At 36.2% G+C, this 23,913-nt stretch overlaps 1 protein-coding gene across 4 annotated transcripts in view; it reads right to left on the bottom strand.

Moving 5' to 3' along the window:
- Positions 1-738: 738 nt before the first annotated feature.
- SNX13 (sorting nexin 13) overlaps positions 739-23,913 on the bottom strand; it is a 72,368-nt gene continuing 49,193 nt past the window's right edge. The window contains exons 17-27 of one of the 4 annotated variants that reach the window (XM_075492930.1): positions 20,033-20,102; positions 17,102-17,274; positions 14,252-14,359; positions 13,264-13,374; positions 11,781-11,942; positions 10,478-10,549; positions 7,863-8,008; positions 6,007-6,075; positions 4,780-4,892; positions 4,033-4,276; positions 739-3,929 (exon numbers count right to left, since the gene is read on the bottom strand). In XM_075492930.1, coding sequence (XP_075349045.1) covers positions 3,890-3,929; positions 4,033-4,276; positions 4,780-4,892; positions 6,007-6,075; positions 7,863-8,008; positions 10,478-10,549; positions 11,781-11,942; positions 13,264-13,374; positions 14,252-14,359; positions 17,102-17,274; positions 20,033-20,102 — 1,308 coding nt within the window. In that variant the 3' untranslated portion in view covers positions 739-3,889. Of the gene's footprint in view, positions 4,277-4,779; positions 4,893-6,006; positions 6,076-7,862; positions 8,009-10,477; positions 10,550-11,780; positions 11,943-13,263; positions 13,375-14,251; positions 14,360-17,101; positions 17,275-20,032; positions 20,103-23,913 lie in introns of all 4 variants that reach the window. The other 3 variants (XM_075492931.1, XM_075492933.1, XM_075492932.1) reach the window with 3 other exon arrangements.

Here is a 23,913-nt window from a genome sequence, read left to right on the forward strand (position 1 = left end):
GCAATCCTCACACATTCGCTAGACATCAAAACCAATATAAACCAGATAATGTGATAGACTGGAGAGTTAAATAAGCCACAGACACATATTATCCTCGCTTAGCAAATGGCAGATATTTTTAAGACCTTTAAAAAAGTTTATAATTGAGTGGGTTTCTTGCCATAAATTTATCCTAGGGTAACAGCTTCAACAAATAAAAACTTGCAATCAGCTAGTGAAATTCCCGAGGTGTGTCTATATCCTGTAGGAAAAGTGTCTAAGTTAGTGAAAGCGGTAAACACTTTACCCTAGGGTCAAAGAACTAACATCTCTGTAGCTCAGGACATCTTTTTGATGAATGTGAAACAGCTGGAATAAATATATCAAGGGTAACAATTGTGCTCCCATGGTAGATCCAGCTGCTGCAAAAATAAACCCAGGGGGGAAAAGCCAAAGAGTAAAAAAACCCAACAATATAAAAAAACCTCCTACACCATACAGTCCCACTGTTTCTGCATACATACTTTTAAAATACAGGACTCTCTGCAAATACTGGTTGAAAATGAATGTAGAGATTAATTTGTTAAAAGCAAACCCAGATTATAAACTGTTTAAAGGAAATCAAGGAATGACTGTTTTATTTAAACAGCACTTAAGAGCAGTATTTTTATCTTTAGTGATTTTTTTTCCAGACTTGAGGAACATTCGTTACCTGCTAGTGAGAAAGTTATTTTAAAAATAAACAGAGACTCATAATAATCCTGTTAATACTTTATTAGTGTAATTTTTTAGCTTTCTATTGGACAGAACATAAATGCAAACTCCAAAAAAAACTTCAGAGTCCTCTGCCATTCAGTAGAAGTGACCATGGCAGCCTGTTTCATGTTCATTCTTTGTTACGGAAACGAGAGGAGGGGGAAGGAAGGGAAAAAGCATCAATAGAACAATTAGGCACACAGCTGACACTTACTGTACAATGATATGCACAAGTAATTTATAACAGCTATATTCATGAGATGTGCTCTTCAGATTTTCCCTTGTAATATATGAGCTTTGCTCAGTTGAGCAAGGATCATTGAGAACAAGGGAATTAACAAAAGGAGTAACAAATAAAGACTTTTAAAACAAGTCCTTAAATAAACTAACGCAACAACAGAATGCAAAATTGTTCAGCTGAGAAGATTTTTTTAACCTAGACTTCAAAACATTAAAAATTCATTTATTTTACAGTTATTCAAATACACATGCATTAAATGAAAATATTGCACAAAATTAAAATTTAGATTGTGGAATTCGTATATTTTTATTTTGGTACACATTCTGGTAGCACTTAAAATTTACTGTTTAGTTCTAGCAAACACCAGCAGCACAAGCTTGAGGATGAACCAAATGAAAAATTCAATTGCTCTTTTTCTCTTAAAAATAATTAAGGCTAAAACAAGTGCATTTGTTGATAATGGCACAATTTTCAGCGGCCAGTCACAGCACCCAAAGGCCAGAAGATACACCCAGACACTTAAGTGCTGTATATTAACATTCAGTTTTGGAGACTTTCTAGGATAACAGGCTGCATGGGTTGACAGGGCAGGTATTTTAAATCGTCAACAGGAAAACCATTTAAATAAAGATACATACAAACTCTTTTTAACAAAAAGTATTCATTTCTGATGATTCTTGCCAGCCAACGGGCACCACTGAATTAGGAAGCCACTTTCTGTAATTAAATACAGAAGACAAAACTTTAATACATATATACATATGCACACACATGTATATAAATGTGTGTATAGGTATATATATGTAATAAATTCATTAAGTAAAACGACTAATAAACATGGCGTATTATGTTGAGTTCACATTCCTAGAGATATTATTTTTGTACAGAAATGTACCAGATAATTTAAAAAAAAATCCCAAATTTGCACATGATCACTATTCTCTTGAAATTTTTCATGGTACCTACAGATAGATAAAGGGTTCTACAGATTTGACAAAACAGTATTTGAACTTCCCACTTTCACACTGCATTACAAATTCAGTGATTTAAAAGACATAAATTAGATTTGGTAGGATCAATGATATATTTACTATATCGCCAAGAACAATTGCTGAACGATCTTTCATCAGTCAGATGTCAGGTATGCTTGAGCACCCTGACATCAGAGGAAGATACAGGCATGTAAACAATAGGAGCTGGCTATGTTGATTACTTCACACAGAACTCAATAATTTTGTTAAATTCAACAGCACTTAATCATCACGCTTCTACAGAACCTGCAGAGAGGAAGGGGGAAGGGTTCTTACATTTACCAACTTGTCTTCCTAGGGATTATAAAATAAAGGGATTTCGTTTACAGTATTCAGTTCTGCAACAAAGAAAAAAGTGCACTTGAGCCCATGCATACTGTATGAGAATGTTAACAGTACAATATGATCATCATTAAGTAGTATGATAAAAGGCTACATTGCATTAATAGAGTCCATGAGAAAAAATGATCTATATAGAGGCTTCAGCCAATTTAACTAGGTCCTTGAGAGCCTTCTATCTTCTCTTAGAACGCTTTCATAAAAGGTCTATGTTCCTCCCTCACATAAAAGGATCATTTGTTCCCATTAAGACACAAATTACTATAAGGTTCCTTGGTCAATAGCCGTATCTTACCCTCTGTTTAGCGTTCAGAAAAAAACCGGACTCTATAGGATTACTTTCTCTTCACCCGGATAGTGGTGCTCAAACAGTTGGGGAATATGAAAAAGAAAACACAAACTGAGATATGCTGTGGCCAAACAGGATTATTTGGTTGTTACTTTATTTTTAATTGGACAGAAATTCTTCAATGAAACTAAACAGATGGATGTGGGGCCTTGATGTCAAATTTTTATTAAAATTTTACACTATGCAAAAAATAAAAAAATTATTTAAAAAAATATTGTAGTTTTCTCTCCTTTTTATTTTCATATATACACTGAGATGCATTCAGGAATTTCCAAGTGTTTGCATATGACTAATGAAATCCTTTTCCTGTGAGGAAACAACTAATTTTTCCAATGAGGCTTACACAGTAAAAGGTAAGGAATCTTTCAATTAAGTAGGACATAGTCTTTTACACCCAAAAAAAGTTTCAGATTTTAGTGGGGAGTTGTGTGTAAACTGTGTCTTAGTGCAACTTCCTCATCTTCTAACGTGATGTCTATCCTCTTTGAAACATGTACCCCCTTCCTTCTACAACTATCAACTTGACATACGTTCAAATACGCCAATTGAACATAAATATGATGCCCCTTCTCCACTGAAGTTACATGCAAAATGTATGCCAGGTGCTATAAGAGCAGAATATGGCCCTTAAAGCTACAGAATAATCAGAATAAAGGTTTATTTCTACTGCACCTCTGCCTTTACTAAAACCCCCATTAGACCTAACGTTAGTTTATTTTTCAAATATGAAAGGTGAAGTAAATGTGGCATAAAAGCCACATTACCTCAACTTTTCTTTAATAAATGTACTTTTATGATGGGGCTATAACTATTTCTCCCCTCTCCTATGAACCTGCTATTCCAGAGACTGCTTCTCCTGTTAGCTCAGCCTTTACAGGAATGTTAAAAGAGCCTTACAGAGCCTCAACAGTCATAACGTAGACCAATTCCACCTGATTCTCACACATTGCACTATCTCCCAGTGCCAAAACATCCTTTTCTTCCATTGTATCACCACAGTTGTGCTTTACTTGACAGTCTGGCACTCTTCATTGCTGGCAAAACATCGACTCAGGAACGGAAGGAATCAGCATTCTTATCTATTGGGCCAGTATTCTTCTCAATGTTGCATGATGACGCACCAAATCATTTAAGACACACAAACCTTTCTGGTAGTGGTTGAATTACAAGTGAAGATGAGAAGATCCACAGGTCTTACAGATGCATTAATAATCTAATATGTGACACTAGAAGACTGGTGCAGAAATAACAGCATGTGAGTTTGAAGCCCCAGAGAATCTGCCCAAGTAATTAGTCCTGGACAAACATACACCAGCTTAATAGGTTTGAAGTGTCACCTTTTCTGCAAGGAAGGCGCTTGAGTAGAATGTAGTCTCTGCTTATACCTCTGCATCTGCTTTGACCGTGAATGCAGTTTGTTGAAGAGCTCATGGAACTTATTTTGTGGAAATAAGGTTTCTAGGAATCTCTCCAGAAACACGTACACCATTCTCTTATTCAGCTGAGTGTGCTGAAACATTTCAAAGACCCGAAGAATGCCTTTCCGTGTTGTTTCAGCGCCTATGATGTGCTTTAGTTCATCTACAAAAACAAAAGTTACACAGAAGTTTAAGCTAAATTCTGCTTCTGTGTTAACAACAAACTTAAACTGAACTTTAAGTCTTTCAAATTATGTAGCTTGGAATTTGAAGTAACAGTGCCTCTATTATATGTAAGATGACTAAACTAAAAGTTCTCTTACAGCAGAAAGGATTTCCGAAAATTACTTCACTTTTACACTATATACGTGGAACCATGTTATTTTACATGAAATCATGCTGATTGGAATATAGGTATTTCATGCACTAAACTTAAATCCTCTAGTGAAACTAAATACCGGGTTGGTTCTAAGAGAATTACAGTTGCAAAGTCACAGTACATGTGAAAATGTTCACTGCTTTAATAATTAAAAACCTTTTTATTTAAATACAGTTCATACGTCAACATTTCTTTTCAACATTTCAACAATCAGCAAGAATACTGACATTAATTCCAGTAACAATATATGGTAAGAATTATTAGGCTTCAATCCCAGACTCACTTACCTGGCATTACCTCCAGTAATTTGGTCTTTCCTGCCACTCTTGTTCTCATTCTAATAGCTTTGTCCCTCCGTGGAACAGTCTCTGCTAAAATGCCGTTGGGCCAAAAAGCATCTCTGTAACAAAAGCAAATCTGTCAAAATACATTAAAATTTTATCAAGTGAAAGGCTCTTTTTAATCCCTCAAAGCTATCTCATAAAATAAATACAAGAAAGTATTTGCACACAACCTAACACACACTTCAAATATTAGAACAGGGAAAAGAAAAAGTGAAAGAGAAATCAAAAGCAAGAAGTACACTCAACCTATTAGTAGTTACCATATACTTTTCCAGTACAAGAATCAGATGAAAGAAAATTTTAAGAAAATATTACACACCACAAACATTCAAATACCACATAGTTGTTACATAAAATATACCTAAGATTTGCTTTTACCAATCAGTCTCTATTGCCACTGAGAGACTCTAGGCTTAGGTCTATCAACTGCTTCATTAGATCTCTGACTGTAGTTAACCTATTACAAACTAAAGCTGAGACAAAGTAGTTTCAGTGTAGTATAAAGCCCAACGCAAAAGACATGCCTCTGTCTAAAAAGGTATTATGCCTCAGTGAATGACATATTCTTTTTCTGAGTAAGAAGCGCACATTCTTACTTGGTTTTATTAAAGAATAACAGAATATCTGTAAAGTATGACCCTTTGGCTAATACATTATCCTACTTCATCTCTTTCACCTCGTAAAAAAAAAGGCAAGGGGGGTGGCTTGCAGAAGCCACTAAGACTTTGAGGAAACAGAATGACAGAGCCTTTGATACTTTCAAACTCAGACTTCAGTTCTGTTGTATCTGCCCACATGCGAAACATTAGCTTAGAGCTAGGGTTTTTTTAGTAATAATTGTTTGCCTTTTAAGGCAAGACATACATATGCCTTCATCAAGGTAAACAAGACGCTTCATCCAGTAATAGGATGAAATTCATAAGTATACCCATACTCTAGCTCTTCTAGACTGGCTAACACCTTTTTAAGGAAGAAGAGAAAACTCAAAAATATTCTTCCTGTGACAATTACTTTCTCTCACTTAGCACATGTAAAAAGCAGGGTATGCTCCAACTGAAATTCTGTACAGTAATAATAATTTCCTGACATAAAAAGAATAGGAAGGATACATAGATATTAGACATCAATTGGCAAGTACTTCATATTTAACATCTATGATAAAAGGCATACCTGAAGCGTTTCACTGCATCTGCCACTTGCTCAGGAGATGTCATCCAATCAACATGATCAACTATTTTTCTAAAATCAAAGCAACAAGTCTCTCTCATTTAATTTTTAAAACAGGGAACAAATAAGTAGAGCATTTTAAAGAGCACTCCAGGGCAAACAAAGCATAATTTCAGCTTTCTCCAACTCCATAAGTAGGTTCTATAAAACTGCACACTAGGAAGGCAAACACTGAATCTCAATATAAAAATCTAAGCTCACTGATCACTCCTAAAGCTAAAGCCTTTTTCTTTTTGACGAAATGTACAATGACTAAGCAGACTGGAAAACTGATGTTACATCTCCCATGAACATTAGATAAATGTTCTGCTTGTAGAGCGCTCCTCTTCATGGAGCACTCTTCAAGTTCTGCTTCTGTAAGCAAAGAACCTACCTAAAATCTCCAATTACCATACTTATGTATGCAGTTATCTCCTGTTAAAGATTATGAAGTACAGACTGATCATAAACTTTGACCTTCATTCATCAACACACACGCACAGCTCAACAGCCAAATCTAGTATGTTTACAGAAATGATATACACATCTGTGTATCACCATAATACCAGGATTATTTCCCTAAACATAATTTGAATTTAGTTTTCAAAGAAACAGGAAAACACAGTTTTGGTGCATAATGCCATTAAACCCCAAGAATCTGCTAGGACAAGGTATGACTGCCGAACCAGAGGAAGCTGTGAGTATCTGGAATAGCTCCAAATGCAGAAACAAAATAGTTCTGCACACATCTCTGCAATAAGAAAGCAGCAGCCTGTGCACAAACTCAACTAGTTATACTACAATCTGAAAACAGCAAAAACTATTCAGAGTTGTTCAACAGGGCAGCATGTTTTTGGAAGCACAGTTCTCAAGATAATTGTCACCCGGCCATGAGGAATTATTTGAAAAACACCCAGTATTATTAGATGGCTGCATCACTACTGGTACCACAAGAACTGTCTATATGTTTAACAGTGATTATGAAAATATCCAAAATATACTTGTGAAGGGTAAAAAGTAATGATACAGTGAGGAATGTCCTGAAAAAGTAAAAGGAAACTACTTCTCACCTGCAAGAAATTAAGTTTTTCATTCATGGCACTAATCCAAAGTGACAATTTAGTGCCCAGCTTGTTTCTGGAAATTTTTTTGTTCTATATTTTTATTTACATTTCAGAAACAAATTATTAGAAGGGAAAGCCTGGAAACAGTAGATTTCTAAGCTGAGGGCAAGAAACATTACTTATTTAGCACTACTAATTTGCTTTGCATTTGCATGAAAAAGTGTATATGTGAATTACAGAGAACATGGTGGGGGCAGAACGGACCCCGTAACAGTTGTGTGTGTGTGTGTGTGTCCCCATCTTTTAAAGTGTGAGAGCAAAAACTTAACATAGCAACTCAGTACGGTTCACATAATTTGACAGTGCCAGTGTACGTTTGTGGCATCAAAGAGATGTAAACAGAAATAGTGCAGAAAGTAATAAACAGTATTAACAACAAAAAGTATAGTGTAAAACAGGGGGCAAAAAGCACAGACACCATCAGTATTGTTACATTCACAGAAACGTGAACTCTTGTTGATATGTGAGAGCTCTTTTGGAAGTTCTCTGGCATATAAGAGTTACTGGAATTTGTCTTTCAGCAATGTTTTGTGTTTATCTCCATTTTACACCACACTTGTACTTGGTTTATTGATCCTCTTCAAGGGCAATGCATGCAGATCTAAACCACAATAATTTAGTAATACCAAAAAGGATTTGTAGACACAGTCTACATAGTCTCACTCACACGATCGCTCTATATAAGAAAAGCAGTACCTATTAATTGTGTCACCGTATGTTGCTCTAATAAGCTGCTGAAGCAGATTTTTTATATTTCTTCTTAACCACTGATTTCTTTCCTTTAAATCAAAGACTTCATCCATAAGGAGGAGCATTACTCTCAGCGGAATATTGTCATCCACCTAATCAAGCGAGTAAAAGTATGATCAGTAAACTTTTATTTCAGTTCAAGAAAGCTACAGTTCTAGTAGCTACTTCACAGGTCAAATGCTTCAGTATAAGCAGAACAATGACAGAAACACTTTGCTCTCTATTCCCTAAATCTTCTATAACATCACTAATAGCAAAGAAAGATTGAAAATTAAAGTAGGCTTAAATCCATTGAATTTTTGAAATAAGACAAAAAGAAAGTTATTTCACCAAAGCTGAACAAAGTTAATACAAGTAAATATGTCCTAAAGACAGTGCTTGTCCCTAATCCCTTCCTTTGGTAGCTATGCTTCCAACTGCCCAACATGAGAACTCTGGAAGGAGCTTTTCTTTAGTATCTTTTTCTTATGGATGCACTGCACCAAATTCAGAACCTCCTAAGAACAATGACACTTCACTGCAACGAACTGCTTTTTATTTAGATATTGTTCTAGCCGGCATGGCTATTAAGTGCTTGTAGATTAAGAAAAGCATCATCATTTTATTATTTAACAGAAGATGTTACACAGATCAGCTTACAAAAAAACAACTTTCGTGGAAATCCTAAAACAGAGGATTCAGTAACTATGTAAAAGTTTTTACAGATGGATGGCATACACTTGCAGTAACTGTAAACATTTTTTCAAATATTAAAATTGGAGGGAGAGTTTAATAAATTGTGTCGTATGAAAGTATTAGATTTTCATCTTAGTTGTGATTACTGTTTCTCTTATAGAAACAACAGCAGCTTCTCATGGCTTGCTTATATACTGAATACAAGCCTACATATTTTTAAGGTATTGCATAAAAAGACAGCATTTGGAGTTACAGCTGTATTACACAAGAGACCAGAAATATTTATCTCAAATACAACAAATGAATTTGATTTTTTCACTGATTCATTATTTAAACTTTATATTTATTATTAAAACTTTATAGAATAGCAAGCTAAAATCTTACTATAGCCTCAGCAAAATTTATTTAAAGACTGAATGCACTTTCTCTGTTTTTTTTTTTTAATTAGGATTTTTACATTCTAAGCATAACATTCAGAATTTTGGTTTGTATTTGAAATCTGATACAGCTCTACCTGGAAGAGAAGTAGCTTGCACTGTATTGTTAATCCTATGCTGGAAAAAGTAGCAAGATCTCACAGGTATGTGGACATTTTTTTGGTGGACTACACAAGTACATCTTTATATACAACTGGAACACAGACAGTGGATTCATAATCCAGCTGGAGATTCTATAGATGCATGCCTCATTTTTACAGTACTGCTTCTTCATGTAAAATTCCATTCAAAGTGTCATATTTTTTGTCTGATTTAGTGCCTGTAAGTTGTGAACAATGCATCTTAAAAGAGCAGTTGAGAGTTGAAAGGCTTTAAAGCATTTGAAGTCTGCCTTCCAGAAACACTTGGTACGTTAACTTAGAAGCTATCAAGAATTGTAGCTTCTATTCATTTTACAGAAGATCAGTGAAATATTTGCAGAGAAGCTGCTCGTATACTTGAATGATATTATTTTGTTTTGCCTGTGCAAAACAGAAGCCTCAGGAGTATCAAAGATACACATTTGTAATTACAAATTTACGGATACAGTCTGATATGGTGAAAACTAATGGGGAAAAAGAAAACCCAGAAGAACTCAAGGCTATGTTATTTGAGCAAAAATATGTCTACCAAACCATCATAGCAGTTATGCACAGGAAGACAAACTGGAATGCTTTGATGTGACCAAAAAACCCAAAATGTGAAGGGCAGAACAGGTGCAGATTTATGACCATAGCAAATTGCATATAATCACTGGTAATCTTTATGGCCTTTCTGTCCTACTTAGAGATAAAAGTTTTTTCCAATTGTTTTCACATATATGATGAATGTTTCAATCAAAACAATAGCAAAATACCATAGCTTATGATAACATCAAGAGCTTAAACTTCACTTTCAAGTTTCTAATATTACTACTTCATACATTTTAGGTATCTACATACTAAAAGTTTATTCTTTAGGAAAACTTTCTGAAGATTTTTTCCATAAAAACATAGCAAACTACTTCTGACCCATTAAACAAATGCCCCCTAAAAGGTCTCATCAGAAATCAGAATCCATAAAATGCCAACGGAAATGGTACTAACAGTCTGGTACCTTTCTATCTTTGAACAGACAGAAACTGGAGGGAGGAGGAGAAAAAAATCCCCAAACAACCTCCCACCCACAAAACACAGACGCAGTAGCATCTACAGTCTAAGTTATTCCACTGTTGCGCAAACTATTTTAGTACTAACAAATATGTTAATTTTAGAAGGAAGCTTGTAAGTTTCTTTTTAAAAAGTTAAGAACTGTTTGTAAGTGCCTGGTATAATATCAGAAAATAATAAATACACAGTTTAACATAAAATAAGTAACTCATTAATTTGGTTTTAGAGGAGTCAGCTTTGAAAGGACAAATGTCAGACTCACGTTGTCATCAATTGGTGCTGCAACACGGCAATGGTCAGGATCTGAATAGGTTTTCTGGATCAAAGGAGGCACCTACAATGAAAAGAGGTAATGTTTATGAAGTAAAAAATACTTTAGAATACCAATAAATCAGATCAATTTTCATAATCAATTTGGTTATGAAAATGAAAACCAAACATTTGGTCAAAAGTCAGTTGCGTATTAACGCAGATAAATATACAGTAGTCCTTTCATCTTCCAACAAATCAAGCCTGTAGGTATTCCTCTATAGCTATCAAAGTTATCAACACCTTTAAGACAATCCACATATATTGTCTCAACTGCCTAATACTTCAACTGAAAAACACGTAGAAATTCATATGGGACTGATACTTCTGGTATTTCCTCTTGATCTTAAGTCCTGCCTTAGTCACAGACTTCCCAGTCAGTATAACTGCAGATACATTGTTAGTCACACACCAGGGAAGTTACCAGCAATGAGAAAGTCCAGACCCAATCATTTTACCTCACAAGTAATGAAAATAACAAACAAAAAAACCCCACAGCCCCATCCACCCCACCCCCAACCACAGATTTGTTATTCCCTTTCATGATTTAAGGGTTAACTCATCTCAGTTGCTGTTCTGCATCTGCCACATATAACTGTTTTGGTAACACAAAATGGAACAATCCCTGATCACAGACCTTACAGCTACACACAGAAAGAGGAGGGCAAGGGAAAGGAAGGTAAGAGGGACATGTTAGGGAGATTACTACTTTCATAGAACTTTTAGATAGCATGCCATGCTACCATTCCCCAGCTCTAAGGTATTACATTTTAGGAATATAAGAGATGAGGAAAGATGGCAGGAAAGACAGAAAGAAAATTTAATTAAAAACAGAATCCAGCAAGAAATAAGCAGAAAAGAAGCTATCTCCTTATTCTAAGTTTCATAATATATGGGGTTTTTGTAATGAAAGCAGCAGATGCAGTAAACTAGCTTTATGAGAATGGGGGTAAAAAAATAAGCAAATCAGTGACTCTCATTCTTCTCAAGTGGCTGCATCGAATTCAGTGAAGAAGGATCACTCTAACAGTCTGTAGATGCCATCTTAAAATGTGTTACTTAATAGCAAATAGAACTCCATGTTTATAGCAAAAATGACTGCTGAACCTTAGGTTAGGTATAGGTATAAAAGAGATTGCTTTCCTGTCTAATGACTTGGCTCTTCATTATAGTATACAACATAAATTTAAGTGAGTCAATAGCTAATCTCCTATTAATTCACTAGTATGTATTTAAACTACCAAATATTTTCTTACCTTGAAAAATGATTGCTTTATGTCTTGTCCCAATCTCTCTGACATTTTACCCATGTTGTCTGACATTTTAGTCATTCCCTCTGCCAGGCTGTCAGGGAGAGACTTGACTGCATTTGATACATTTCTCATAGAGTTACGCAGTGGGTTTACAAATGTGTCCATCTGAAGGGGAAGATGTTTAACCAGAATTGTATAATCTATGAGGACACCAGTATATTAATACACTATGAGAAGTATCACACTGTTCCAGAGAACAATAATATAAAGAACAACTCAAATTGCTTAACTCCATTACAGAATGCAGAATAAAGCTCTAGCTTCAACTTAAACTTCTTATTCCTTACAGCCCTACTGTAACTATTTACATCTTTCAACAGATCTTTTTCCTGAGTCATTTCCATTTCTCATCCCTCAGCTTTTCTTAGCTTGAATTTATTTTCCTTTTCTTCTTCATTCAATGCAATTTCTCCCTTCCAAGCTTCCTACTTCCAGATGTTTCACTTCTGCTTTCAACTCTTCATCTTTGAAACATGCCTCTTTTAAACAGCACTGGAGTAATATGCTTTAATATCATGGCAAGTATAATTAAAAACATAAAGTAGTTCCATAGAAACTGTTACAATTTTTCTTTCAGTATATACTCTAAATTCAGTCCAAACAGAGACACAAATACTAGTGTGATGTCTTTAAAAAGTTAAGTTTATGAAGAACCTGATAAGCTGGAAATCAATTCTTACTCAGTCATTACATAAACCTTGATAAATATTTAACTGTTTCACTGTTAAATATTTAAGGAATATAGGTAGAACAACTTGATGTGACAATACAATTGCAGATGCTTTTTATATTAAAATCACTGAAAGTTTAGAAATGGCTATATTTGCAGAGCAGATGCTCACACAAACTGGTCAACTGAACAAAGAATCACTTGTCAGAAGAGAGTTCTGGTGGCTTAACAAAAAGGGTGCACAGCTCTGAGCGCCGAATTTGACCAATGACTCTGAATGGTTAAAATGGCTAAATACATAACAGCTGCTTTTGAAGGGAAATGCATTTCATCTTTTGGGCTGAAGAGTGGAGAGCATGGTAACAGCAGCAAATACAGAGTAAAGAACTGAAAAAAGAAATTAGAAGGAATGAGACTACAACAACAACAAAAAAAATCACAGATGTCTGACAGGAAGTAACTTGCAATGAACACACTTTTAAAGTAGTCTTGGTGCAATACACTGTGTCTGATTTAAATATTTTATTTCCTTGTCATACAAATAAATTTACCTGTTATAAAAAGAGTAAATTTTTGGTTCCATATGTCCTCAGATACTTTGCCACTCACAAAGTATTAAAGCAACTCACGTGCAAGTATATCTATATAGCTTGCTTGCTATATAGCCGTTTAATATGAGGTCAACATCTCTGTTTAATGCAATCATTGCACTAATGAATGCTCTAAAGTTCCCTTGACAGTGCAAAACATTCTTACCTTCCGTGCAAAATCCCCCTTCCCTTTGCTGTAGGCTTTATTCTCCAGGAAGTCATACACATAATGGGCTAAAGCTGGAGAAGCCTTCATCATTTCAGGATTTAACAAGAGCTGAGTGAAATAATTTGTAAAAGGTGCTTTTTAATACATAATGAAAAAGGCAATACGATTCAGTTCAGTAAAAGTTGACTATGCAACAAAGACACTACATCTTGCAATGTATTTTCTCATTCATTCTCTAAATTTTATTCCAACATTACACTATTCTCAAGATGGAAACAACATGCTTCATGGTAATTCCCATAATTTTAACTAGTATGTTAATTATAGCATGTCACAGAAAAATACACACCTTTATGACCACTCAAACGGCTTCTAAAACTCCAAGAAAAAAAAAATAGCTGTGACTGGAAAAAAAACTTGCTATTAAAAATGGGGCACATATCTCACAAAGGAAAACATATTAGCACTCTATACAGGACAATGAGATTTCACAATGTTTTATTTATCTTCATTATTTATTGTTAACATGTCCATTGATTTGGTCAACATATTTTAATGCTAAATGACCAGAAAGTCCCTACCAAGCAGGACAACTGAATTCCTTTATTTGGACTGATACAGGCCTTATGTGAATGGAGAAGCTGTGTGGTTGTGCTACACCACCAGAGCAGGTGCCATGCCACTCCTTATGCAACAGCACAAGAGAAAGTAACCACAAACATGAGTGTAACAGAAGAATGTTAAATGGTGTAGAGCTCAAAACCAACACAGATGGAACCTCACCAGCTCAGAGGAGCTGGGAGAGAACCAGCTGAGAATAAACCAAAACAGCAAAGAAAAGGCAAACTTATTAGATAATATGAAGTTCTTAACGGTATACTATCTAGGATTGTATACCACCTACAACACAGCATGATAGCAAATTTTCTACCACAGAAAAAAGAATTCCAACCTAAAGCACAACCAAAAAAACATAACAGCTTACCTGTAAATATGCATTTAAATCTTTTTTCCTCTTTTCCAAAAATTCTCTGTCCATATTGTTAAATGTCTTTTTGCCAGGAAGTTTCAGTATATTTGCAAGGTTTTCAAACTAGAAAAAAAGAGAAGATTTTTTTTTTTCTGTTTTCAAAAGAGTTTCAAATCACCATATAAGCTCAGAAATGATAGGGGTCATTATATTCACCTATTCTTATCTACCATATAACACCTGACAATTTCTGCATCAAGCCCAGAACTCAGATTCCTTGGAGAAGCCAAAATGAAAGGCAGGCTGTCAAGATCAAATGCAGGAAAATTATCAGGAGACTGTTAAGGGCAAAATTTAATTTCTGAACACACACGTGACACTCACTTTTGAAATACAGACTAGTATAGTGTGCAAATTATTCCTGTCATTACACCTGCTCAAAAAGGTTTAAGCTCAAGATTTATCATTATTATTTGTACAGAAGTTAGTAGGGTTATGAGACTACATCAAGAGAACTTGCAAATCTTTCTAAAACATCTTCCCTTTCCTCTCCTGATCAAACCTACTAAGGAAATGATTAAGTGGAGTGGATGGCAGCACCCAGTTTACACATAGGTTATCATACCATGCTTGACATGCCATCACCTGTGCCTTTTCTCCAGGTAATGACAGTGATTGGCACTGGTTGACATGTCTTCCACTGTTCCAGTTTTACAGAAAGAACTGGTGTTCCAGGGCAGCAGCAAGGAAAGAAGAGGCCCTAACACTTAAGAAGGTTGAACATATCTGCTACAATGCACAAAAATATAAAAGTGACAAGAATAAAACTTGAAGAATCAGGATTATCCATATATAGAATCCAGACTTCCTATAAGTAATAAATAATATTCTAAAGGGGGTAAAGAGAGAAAGGTATAGTATCGGGACTTTAAGAAACAACCTGGAAAAAGGTTGTATCCTTTTCTCTCTAGAGAAGACCACAAAATTACAGATTTAATGAGAGATTGATTCCACTCAGTCCCTGCAAGGTGTCTTTTTGCAAAGACATCATTAAACTTTGGAAGGTCACAAAGCTCATATAACATTTATGGCCTGAGGAAGCACCAAAGAATAACTGTTTCCAACTTTACAACTCCCATTCCCTTGCAAATAGGTCACATGGGAAAATAACTGAACGGAAGATGGTCTAGTTTTTATTTGGATACTTGCATCTAAACAGAAGCAATGTAAGCAAAGAACAGCCTCTCTTTTAAATATAGGTATCTACTTCAAATGATATTTATTACATTACTGACTAAAGAAACTGGTGTGAATCTATTCAGTACTTAAGGAAAAAAGCTCATACAGGTACTATACACAGCTAACTTCAATTCCATTTTGGATCAAGTATCTATTTTCTCTGAAAAACATAAACAATAATCCCTGCCCTTCCTATTAATTTTAAAGAAAAGATTCTAACCTTTACCCTTAACATGTCAATAAAAATGTCTCAGACAAGCACACAAGAACAGTGTTCAGTGTATCAGTGACATTCCTGTGCCCATAAACTCAGCAGGAATGTCTATTTTATTGTCAGAACAAAGCAAAATTGTTGAGAGTTTCTGAGATGCTACAATGAAGCACAGGAATTTCTTTACTTTTTGCAATCTTCATGCTGGAGGATAACATTTCCTTATTCTGTAAATTCAAAGAACTCAGATTTAGCAACAAGAAATTTCTGAGCTTTCATATTTTGAAAATTTTTGCTTCTGCCATTTTTTCTAATCATTTACTGATAGGTCAGTTTTAAATGACTGCCCCATATCAGCAGAACATTAACTCAATATAAGGTCATGGAACCCATACCTGTTTCAACAGGTCAGGGGTTCTTCAAAACAGTGAATTAATTAAAAAAAAAAAAAATAAAATCAATTTGAAGAGGAGAACAAAAATTGGTATTTCAAGTTTATTGACAACACACTAAGATAATCAGAAATTCAAAAGGAAAGTCAAACTCTGTGTTTATAATTAATACAAATATTCAACACAATGTTTGCTTTTTTAATAAAGCCTTTTCCATTTTTACTACTGTTGTGACTCTACAACGCTAACCTACCTGCACAGAATTTGTTCTCTATGCCTCTCTATTAAAAACAGAGTAAAGGGATGTAATCCAACACTTCTGACTAGTTCAAAGGTTATGCAGTCAAATCTGACTTCTCCAAAGGCTTGGTTTAAAAGCGTTTCACCCTCCTCTTTTAAAAGCACTGCATTTTCAACACTTTTTCATGTCAGCAGGTTCTGCTTTGTACCAGCTGGTGAATGACAAGTCTCTATTTTTTCTTCTTTCATTTTAGGAGGGTTAAGAGTCTGAGAATACAAATACAGCAATAAAAGGCAGATTGTCTAGCAGTACACTGAACTGCCAACAGATGTCCCTTTTGAGACCCCACCAATCCTTAACATTTCACTTAAACCCTAAATACCTATTTCCCAAGCTCAGTTTTCATTTCTTAATATCTGTGACAAATATAACAAATGAAATATGCCACCGTTTGAGACCAATAGCACTTCCATACAAACATTTTAAAGTAAAATCAAGCAAAGAGGGGGGTGGGGGGAACTGCTTTTTAAGTTCCATTTCCTTTTGTTAGAGCAGTTATATAGCTGCCAGGTACTAAACTATATAAACATGCAACTGTAAACTGCTCAGTACAAATAACGTATGATATAAACAGTAGAAAAAGTACAGTTTAATGGAAAATAACGTAGTGCTGTAACTCCACGTCTTAAGTCACTTTGAGAAAGCCAATACTCATGCCATACCATCACACAGAAAAAGCACCTTTCAAAGAAACCTTAAAAGATTTTTATGTGATTAATTACCTGCTCAGTGATCCTCATGTGAAAGTCATGGAAGTCACTGTAGCGTCGATATGTCTTCCATGTCTCTTCACTGTTTGGATTTCGCCGATGGACTGTGATAGCATACAGCGCATACGTCTTGCCGTGGTCATTACACACTCCTGCCACAGCATATGGGTCATAGTCAGCATAGACTAGTAGTTTAAAAACAAAAACAGAAAAGGAACAAACAGAAAGAAGGAAGACGAAAGGACACAAACATGAAGTGAAGAAATGTCTGGAATGACAGACTTGAGAGACAAAAATGGACATGCAAGCAGAAGAGTAAGCCATCCCTTTATCCAAAACACTGTAGAAGTTATACCTTCCAGAAACTTATTATGTAAACTTAAATATAGAGATTAAGCAGCCTGAAAGTTAGACAAGTTTCACTGACATGCAAAACATAAGAAAAGAATAGAAAAGGTTTCAACTTTTAAGAATAGTGAATAGATCTTTTGCAAAATAATTTTAACCTAAAGAACTCAAGACATGGGTGAAAGACAACTGTGAAAACAGAAGAAATTCCAGTCTGCAAAGTACTTTAATCATATTGCAAAAGTTTGTCCATCAAAAAATCTGTAAATACAAAAGACAGTGCTAGCAAGCTGTTAAGTATTCGGTTTTGTTATTAACACAGCAGTTTATTATTAACTATAATATAAAAAATACCCCCCACACTATTTAAGTCAAAAGAAACTATATATACACACACATGTATGTATGTATTCTGTGTGTGTGCACATATATATATATAATGTATTCTGTGTGTGTACACACACACACACACATATTTTATGGAGAAGTCAATTTACAAATGGAAAGAACACAGGTAGTTATCTTAAATAGAAAGAAAGATCTTTTTTGTTCTTCACTGAATATTTAAGTTCTCTTGGGCATTCCTCCATCACAGAATTCCTCCCAGTGTAGAGTTTGTTTCAAAAACTTCCATTTAGACTACACAATAACCTAGAACCAATATTGTTTACGCTGCACACTGTTTAAATTGGTAACATGTTGTATCTCTAACTATTGAATCAATTCCCAGTAACCGCAATTTTCCAGTGGCTAGATGAAAATACTTTTTAATCAAGTTCTGTGAATTTCTCAATGCACCCATGCTCCATAAAATACACTTTTCCTGACAAATCACCAGCTCCAACCTCTGTTGTGCTTCCAGCCTTGACTTCTCTCATGTATAATGCCAACGTCTAAGCAGCCAAGGAGCACCTCTAGGATAGGGGCAGCTGCTGACAATGTAAGAATTACTCACTAGCAAGGGGCACAGTGGGCACAGAGCATCTTTTCTTTCCCATTTATCTTTTGGCATCCTTCGGAGCATCTTTTCTTTGCCATCTACCCTCTAGAAGAACAACATTGATTGCTGAACCCCAAGAGAAAAGAGCAGCCAGTCAGGATACTGCCAAACGACTGCCCAGAGAATGGAGCCAGGAAACCCCGGCTCCACGGATGCTGAGCAAGCCCTATCCTCTAAACTCAGGTTCACCACTCTGCCATGCAGCCACCATACCAGATCTCAGGGGTGCTGCTAAGTTGCACCTTTAGGAGTACCACTTCAGGACAGGAGTGGCAGAAAAAGAAAGAAGTTGTCCCCACCACTCCTTATGTCATAGCCTCTTAAACACCATTTATTTTCCAACACAAGATAAGGTGAATCCTCAAAGATTATGGAGAAGATCTTATATACACCCCACAAGCACAGTAAAGGGTAGCAATCGGCAGAGGAAAGGAGCCTGCACACAGATGCAAGATGCACCTACTGCCTGTAGCATCCAGAAAGCAGGAATTTCTATTTCTTGTTCAAACATGAGGTGAAGAGGAAGAAGACATCCAGTTTAATCCTATCTTACAATATGAACCTGTACATATCCCCTGGTTCAACTGGAGTATTACGGATTCACAGAGTCAAGCTGTTAGTTATCAACACACGCTGCCATCAAGATTATAAATTTAACATAATTTGTGTGGTTCTAAGTTTCTCTTTTTTCTTAGATCAAAACAATGAAACTTCTAAGTTTAATTCAGAAAAAAGCATCACATGCCATTTTAAATAAAAAAGCAAAATTGTGATTCTTAACTTTTAAATTATTTTTTCCCCTTCTCTGAGGACTGACTACATGAGACTTGGATTGCATCATGCTCTCACATTTCATTGAGTAACAGAGTTTAATTAAAATGTCAAGTAGTTGAATTCTTGCTCACAGCTCATGTGTCTGCTATATAAATGCATAGATTTGAAAGTCTATTGCATAGTAAAATCTACCAAAAAAAAGTATCTGAAGATTCATTAACAATTTAATTACCCAGTGCAATCTCATCTAACTAGAATATTTGCAAGTAATACCTGAGAAGTTTCTGTTATTTACTCTCACATAATAAAAATTTTTAATTTATTAGTAGGCAAATTTTTTTCAAAAGATAACCAAAAATGCCACCACTGTAAAGACTGAATTCACTAAGTTAAATTAAGCTAAGTCAATAAGGAAGCACAAAAAAGAGGGGAAAATATTATAGCAACAGAAGTAAACAGCCAAGAATTAGAATTCTGTGACTATGAAAAAAAGAGATGGCTTTTACAATTTGTTCTTTAAATAATTGCTAAAATAAATGCTACTCAATATTAAGTTTAATGAATGATTCTCCAGAGACAGAAAAAATAATAATACCATAAATAACAAAAATTAAATCGCATTTTAAGTAGAGATTAAGTCTACGACCTACAGCACCAATTCTGTACGCATTTCAATTACAAGGACTTCATGGGAAATATGAATTCATGTTTTATGAGGTTAAAAAAGTGAAAGGATTAGGATTTCAAGGGCCTGTAGTATTAAAAAACTCAGCATAAATGGTGGAAAACAAGTATGCAGCCATCATAACAGATGCACTTACCAGTATCTGAGATGTATGCATGGAGTTGAACTGTCTCATCAGAAGGGACATTTGAAAGGTCATCTAAGGACTGCAGGGTGGGGGGGGAGAGAGGGGAGAAGGAAGAAAAAGGCAAGAGAATAAGATCACAGATACATCTCATTTTAGAGATGCTTTTTGATTAATCTATTTCATTTTCAAACTTTCAGTTCACTACACTAATAGAATAGTTTAATGCACTGTAACAATGCAAATAAGTGTTTGTATTACCTGGTTACTAGCGCCTTTCCTTTACACAGTGTAGGGCCTTCATTTCCCCTACCAGTTTCACATAGTTTTGTGATCACTCTAACATATTTGCCACTTTCATCTGATATCTCAACTCTAATAAAAGTCCAGCTACAAATAGTCTTTTACTAAGCATTAAAAAAAAACAAAAACCACCCCCAAACAATTGTGGAATCATAAAATCACAGAATCATTTAGGTTGGAAAAGACCTTTAAGATCATCAAGTCCAACCATTAACCTAACACTGCCAAGTCCACCACTAAACCACATCCCTAAGCACCACACCTACACATCTTTTAAATACCTCCAGGGATGGCAACTCAACCACTTCCCTAGGCAGCCTCTTCCAATGCTTGATAACCCTTTCAGTGAAGAAATTTTTCCTAATATCCATTCTAAACCTCCCTTGGCGCAACTTGAGGCCATTTCCTTTTGCCCTATCACTTGTTACTTGGGATAAAAGACCGACCCCCACCTCGCTACAACCTCCTTTCAGGTAGTTGTAGAGAGCAATAAGGTCTGCCCTCAGCCTCCTTTTCTCCAGGCTGAACAACCCCAGTTCCCTCAGCTGCTCCTCATAAGACTTGTGCTCCAGATCCTTCACCAGCTTCATTGCTCTTCTTTGGACACGCTCCAGCACCTCAATGTCTCTCTTGTAGTGAGGGGCCCAAAACTGAACACAGGATTCGAGGTGCGGCCTCACCAGTGCCGAGTACAGGGGGACAATCACTTCCCTAGTGCTGCTGGCCACACTATTTCTGATACAAGCCAAGATGCTGTTGGCTTTTCTGTGCCTAGGTGGCCACCTAGGCATACTGTCGGCTTATATTCAGTCAGCTGTCAACCAACACCCCCAGGTTCTTTTCCGCTGGGCAGCTTTCCAGCCACTCTTCCCCTAGCTCATAGCATTGCATGGGGTAGTTGTGACCCAAGTGCAGGACCTGACACTTAGCCTTGTTGAACCTCATTACAACCGGCCTCAGCCCATCGATCCAGCCTGTCCAGGTCCCTCTGCAGAGCCTTCCTACTCTCAAGCAGATCAACACTCCCACACAACTTGGTGTCGTCTACAAACTTACTGAGGGTGCGTGCACTCGATCCTCTCGTCCAGATCATTGATAAAGATATGAAACAGAACTGGCCCCAACATAGAGCCCTGGGGAACACCTCTTGTGAGTGGCCGCCAACTGGATTCAACTCTATTCACCACAACTCTTTGGGCCTGGCCCAGCCAGTTTTTTACCCAGCAAAGCATATGCCTGTCCAAGCCACGAGCAGCCAATTTCTCCAGGAGAATGCTGTGGGCAACAGTGTCAAAGGCTTTACTGAAGTCTAGGTAGACAATATCCACAGTCTTTCCTTCATCCACTAAGCGGGTCACCTTGTCACAGAAAGAGATCAGGTTAGTCAAGTAGGACCTGCCTTTCATAAACCCATGCTGACTGGGCCTGATCACCTGGTTGTCCTGTACGTGCCACATGATGGCACTCAAGATGATCTGCTCCATAACCTTCCGCAGCACCGAGGTCAGGCTGACAGGCCTGTAGTTCCCTGGATCCTCCTTCCGGCCCTTCTCGTAGATGGGCATCACAGATGTATAACAGATCTTTTGTTTCTATCTTATTCTGTTTTCTTTCAGCTGACTTACAGCACTACACAAAAGTTACAGTGCAGTAAGAGTTGAATAATTTCTCTGCTGGATGTAAAAAAATAGTAAGCACTTTTCTCAGAAATGTCTTCCATCATAAAAAATGAACAGGTACATCTTTAGCTGGCTAATGCCCAGTCTCCCTGTTCAGTAATTATTGGGATAAAAAGAAGCCTAATGAATCTTCTGGAGAAGCTTTGCTATTATGTAAAATTAATACATCTAACTACTAAGATTTAACGTAACAAAGCTCTGCAAGATTGTTGGGTAGAAAACTTGGATACGCAACTGAAAGAAAAGGAGGATGGGCCACTGTATGTGTGATCCTAATCTTAATTTACCAGGTTAAAACAAAAGCATGGAGGTACTTAAGTAGAATTCATAGGCACTGGGATCCCAGCTACTTTATATCTTTTACCCCAAAATTCTACAATTCTTCAAAGATACAAATTCAGAATGAATATACAGCTATCGGCTATCTTTTATGATTTAACCAAGCCACTTTAATAGTGAGTTGCCACAAAAAGTTACCTAGAATGGGACCTACTGGGTAGCAGTGCCATACCTGTGTCAAACTAAAACCTCAACATACATCAATCAAGTTTCTAAACTCCTCTGTTTCCTTAAACAGAAACCAATCTTATGTGGTTACAATCAAAACATAGGTTGGACTTGAAAACCTAAGTTATTTAAAGACTCTCCTCTTGCCCCTTCTTCATCTGAATCTATTATCTCCATGATATCCCTACATAATATTCCACTCCTTCCTTCTCAACCTCTCTAGAGAGAACAGCTCTTCTCTGCTTCAACCACCTCAATCAGTCTCTGCCTAAATATCCACCATGGAAGGTGAGGGGAATAATATTTCTGTTATAAAGTCTAGGTGCTGAATAAACGGTATCGTTAAAAAGGTCTAAACACACTAACTATGCTTTAACATGTACTGCAAGTAAGGAGTCTCCTATGTATCTTATGACACAGCTTGTGGACTTATAGTACAAAAGTCCCAGACTGAAAAAAGGTAGAAGAAAGAGGAGCCCGTTTGGGAAATCTGTTTTGCCACTGCATGCTATCATGCTGAAAGTTTATGTCTTTCAGCACTATAGTATGTCTTTATGTCTCAAAGACCAGATGAATTTATGCAAAAATATTTTGAGAGCAGACATCATCTTTACCTCAAGAAATTCCCAAATCTGTAAGTTACTGGATGCTGGAGAGTATTCTGGTAAAGTATCACCGTAAGTGGACTGTTCCTATAATCTTCATTAAACACTTGCTTTTGGTCATTGTTGGATATAGGGCTAGACTTTCTCTGACCTAGTCCGCTCCTAAGCAATAACCCTATAAAGTGTGCTCTATACTGCAGTGCCCAAATTTAAGAGCAGAGTATCACCTGAGACTGATGAACAGCAGGAATTTGTGGAAACTTGGCTAAGTGCTTGATATTCTGAGAGCTCTAGGATTCAATTATCAGTAAGATGGAAGGGATGTTATTAAAGACGACAATTAATAGTCAACTGCTCTAATATTTTGTTTGCTACGAAATACTGACAATAAGCTACTGTTATATTTTTTAAAAGGCATCATTTTTTCTTGTTTTCCTGCCTCCCTTCATTGCTTCAATAACAGTTCAGTTTTTTTCACAATAACTGAATGGGGTTCAAACTGATATATACTAATGACTGCCAGAAGTTCATCCAAGCCATTTCTGCTGCCATTCAAGGTCTTGGATATGTAACACTGGTGCAACTCCTTTTATTTACTCAATGCAAAAGCAATATGTAAAGCTTACATTATGGATCCCTTTAGATGAAACCTGCAAGAATCTATAGATATTCTACAATGGTTTACAAAACCCCCAAAATACGCCCTACTGGTTTAATATAGTAGACTAATTTGTCAAATTAAAAGGAAGAAATTAAGATATTTTTGTAAAATAACTCTTCCCCAAAATAGTTTTGAGCC

Source organism: Mycteria americana, chromosome 2 (assembly GCF_035582795.1).
Source record: "Mycteria americana isolate JAX WOST 10 ecotype Jacksonville Zoo and Gardens chromosome 2, USCA_MyAme_1.0, whole genome shotgun sequence".
Classification (NCBI taxonomy): domain Eukaryota; kingdom Metazoa; phylum Chordata; class Aves; order Ciconiiformes; family Ciconiidae; genus Mycteria; species Mycteria americana.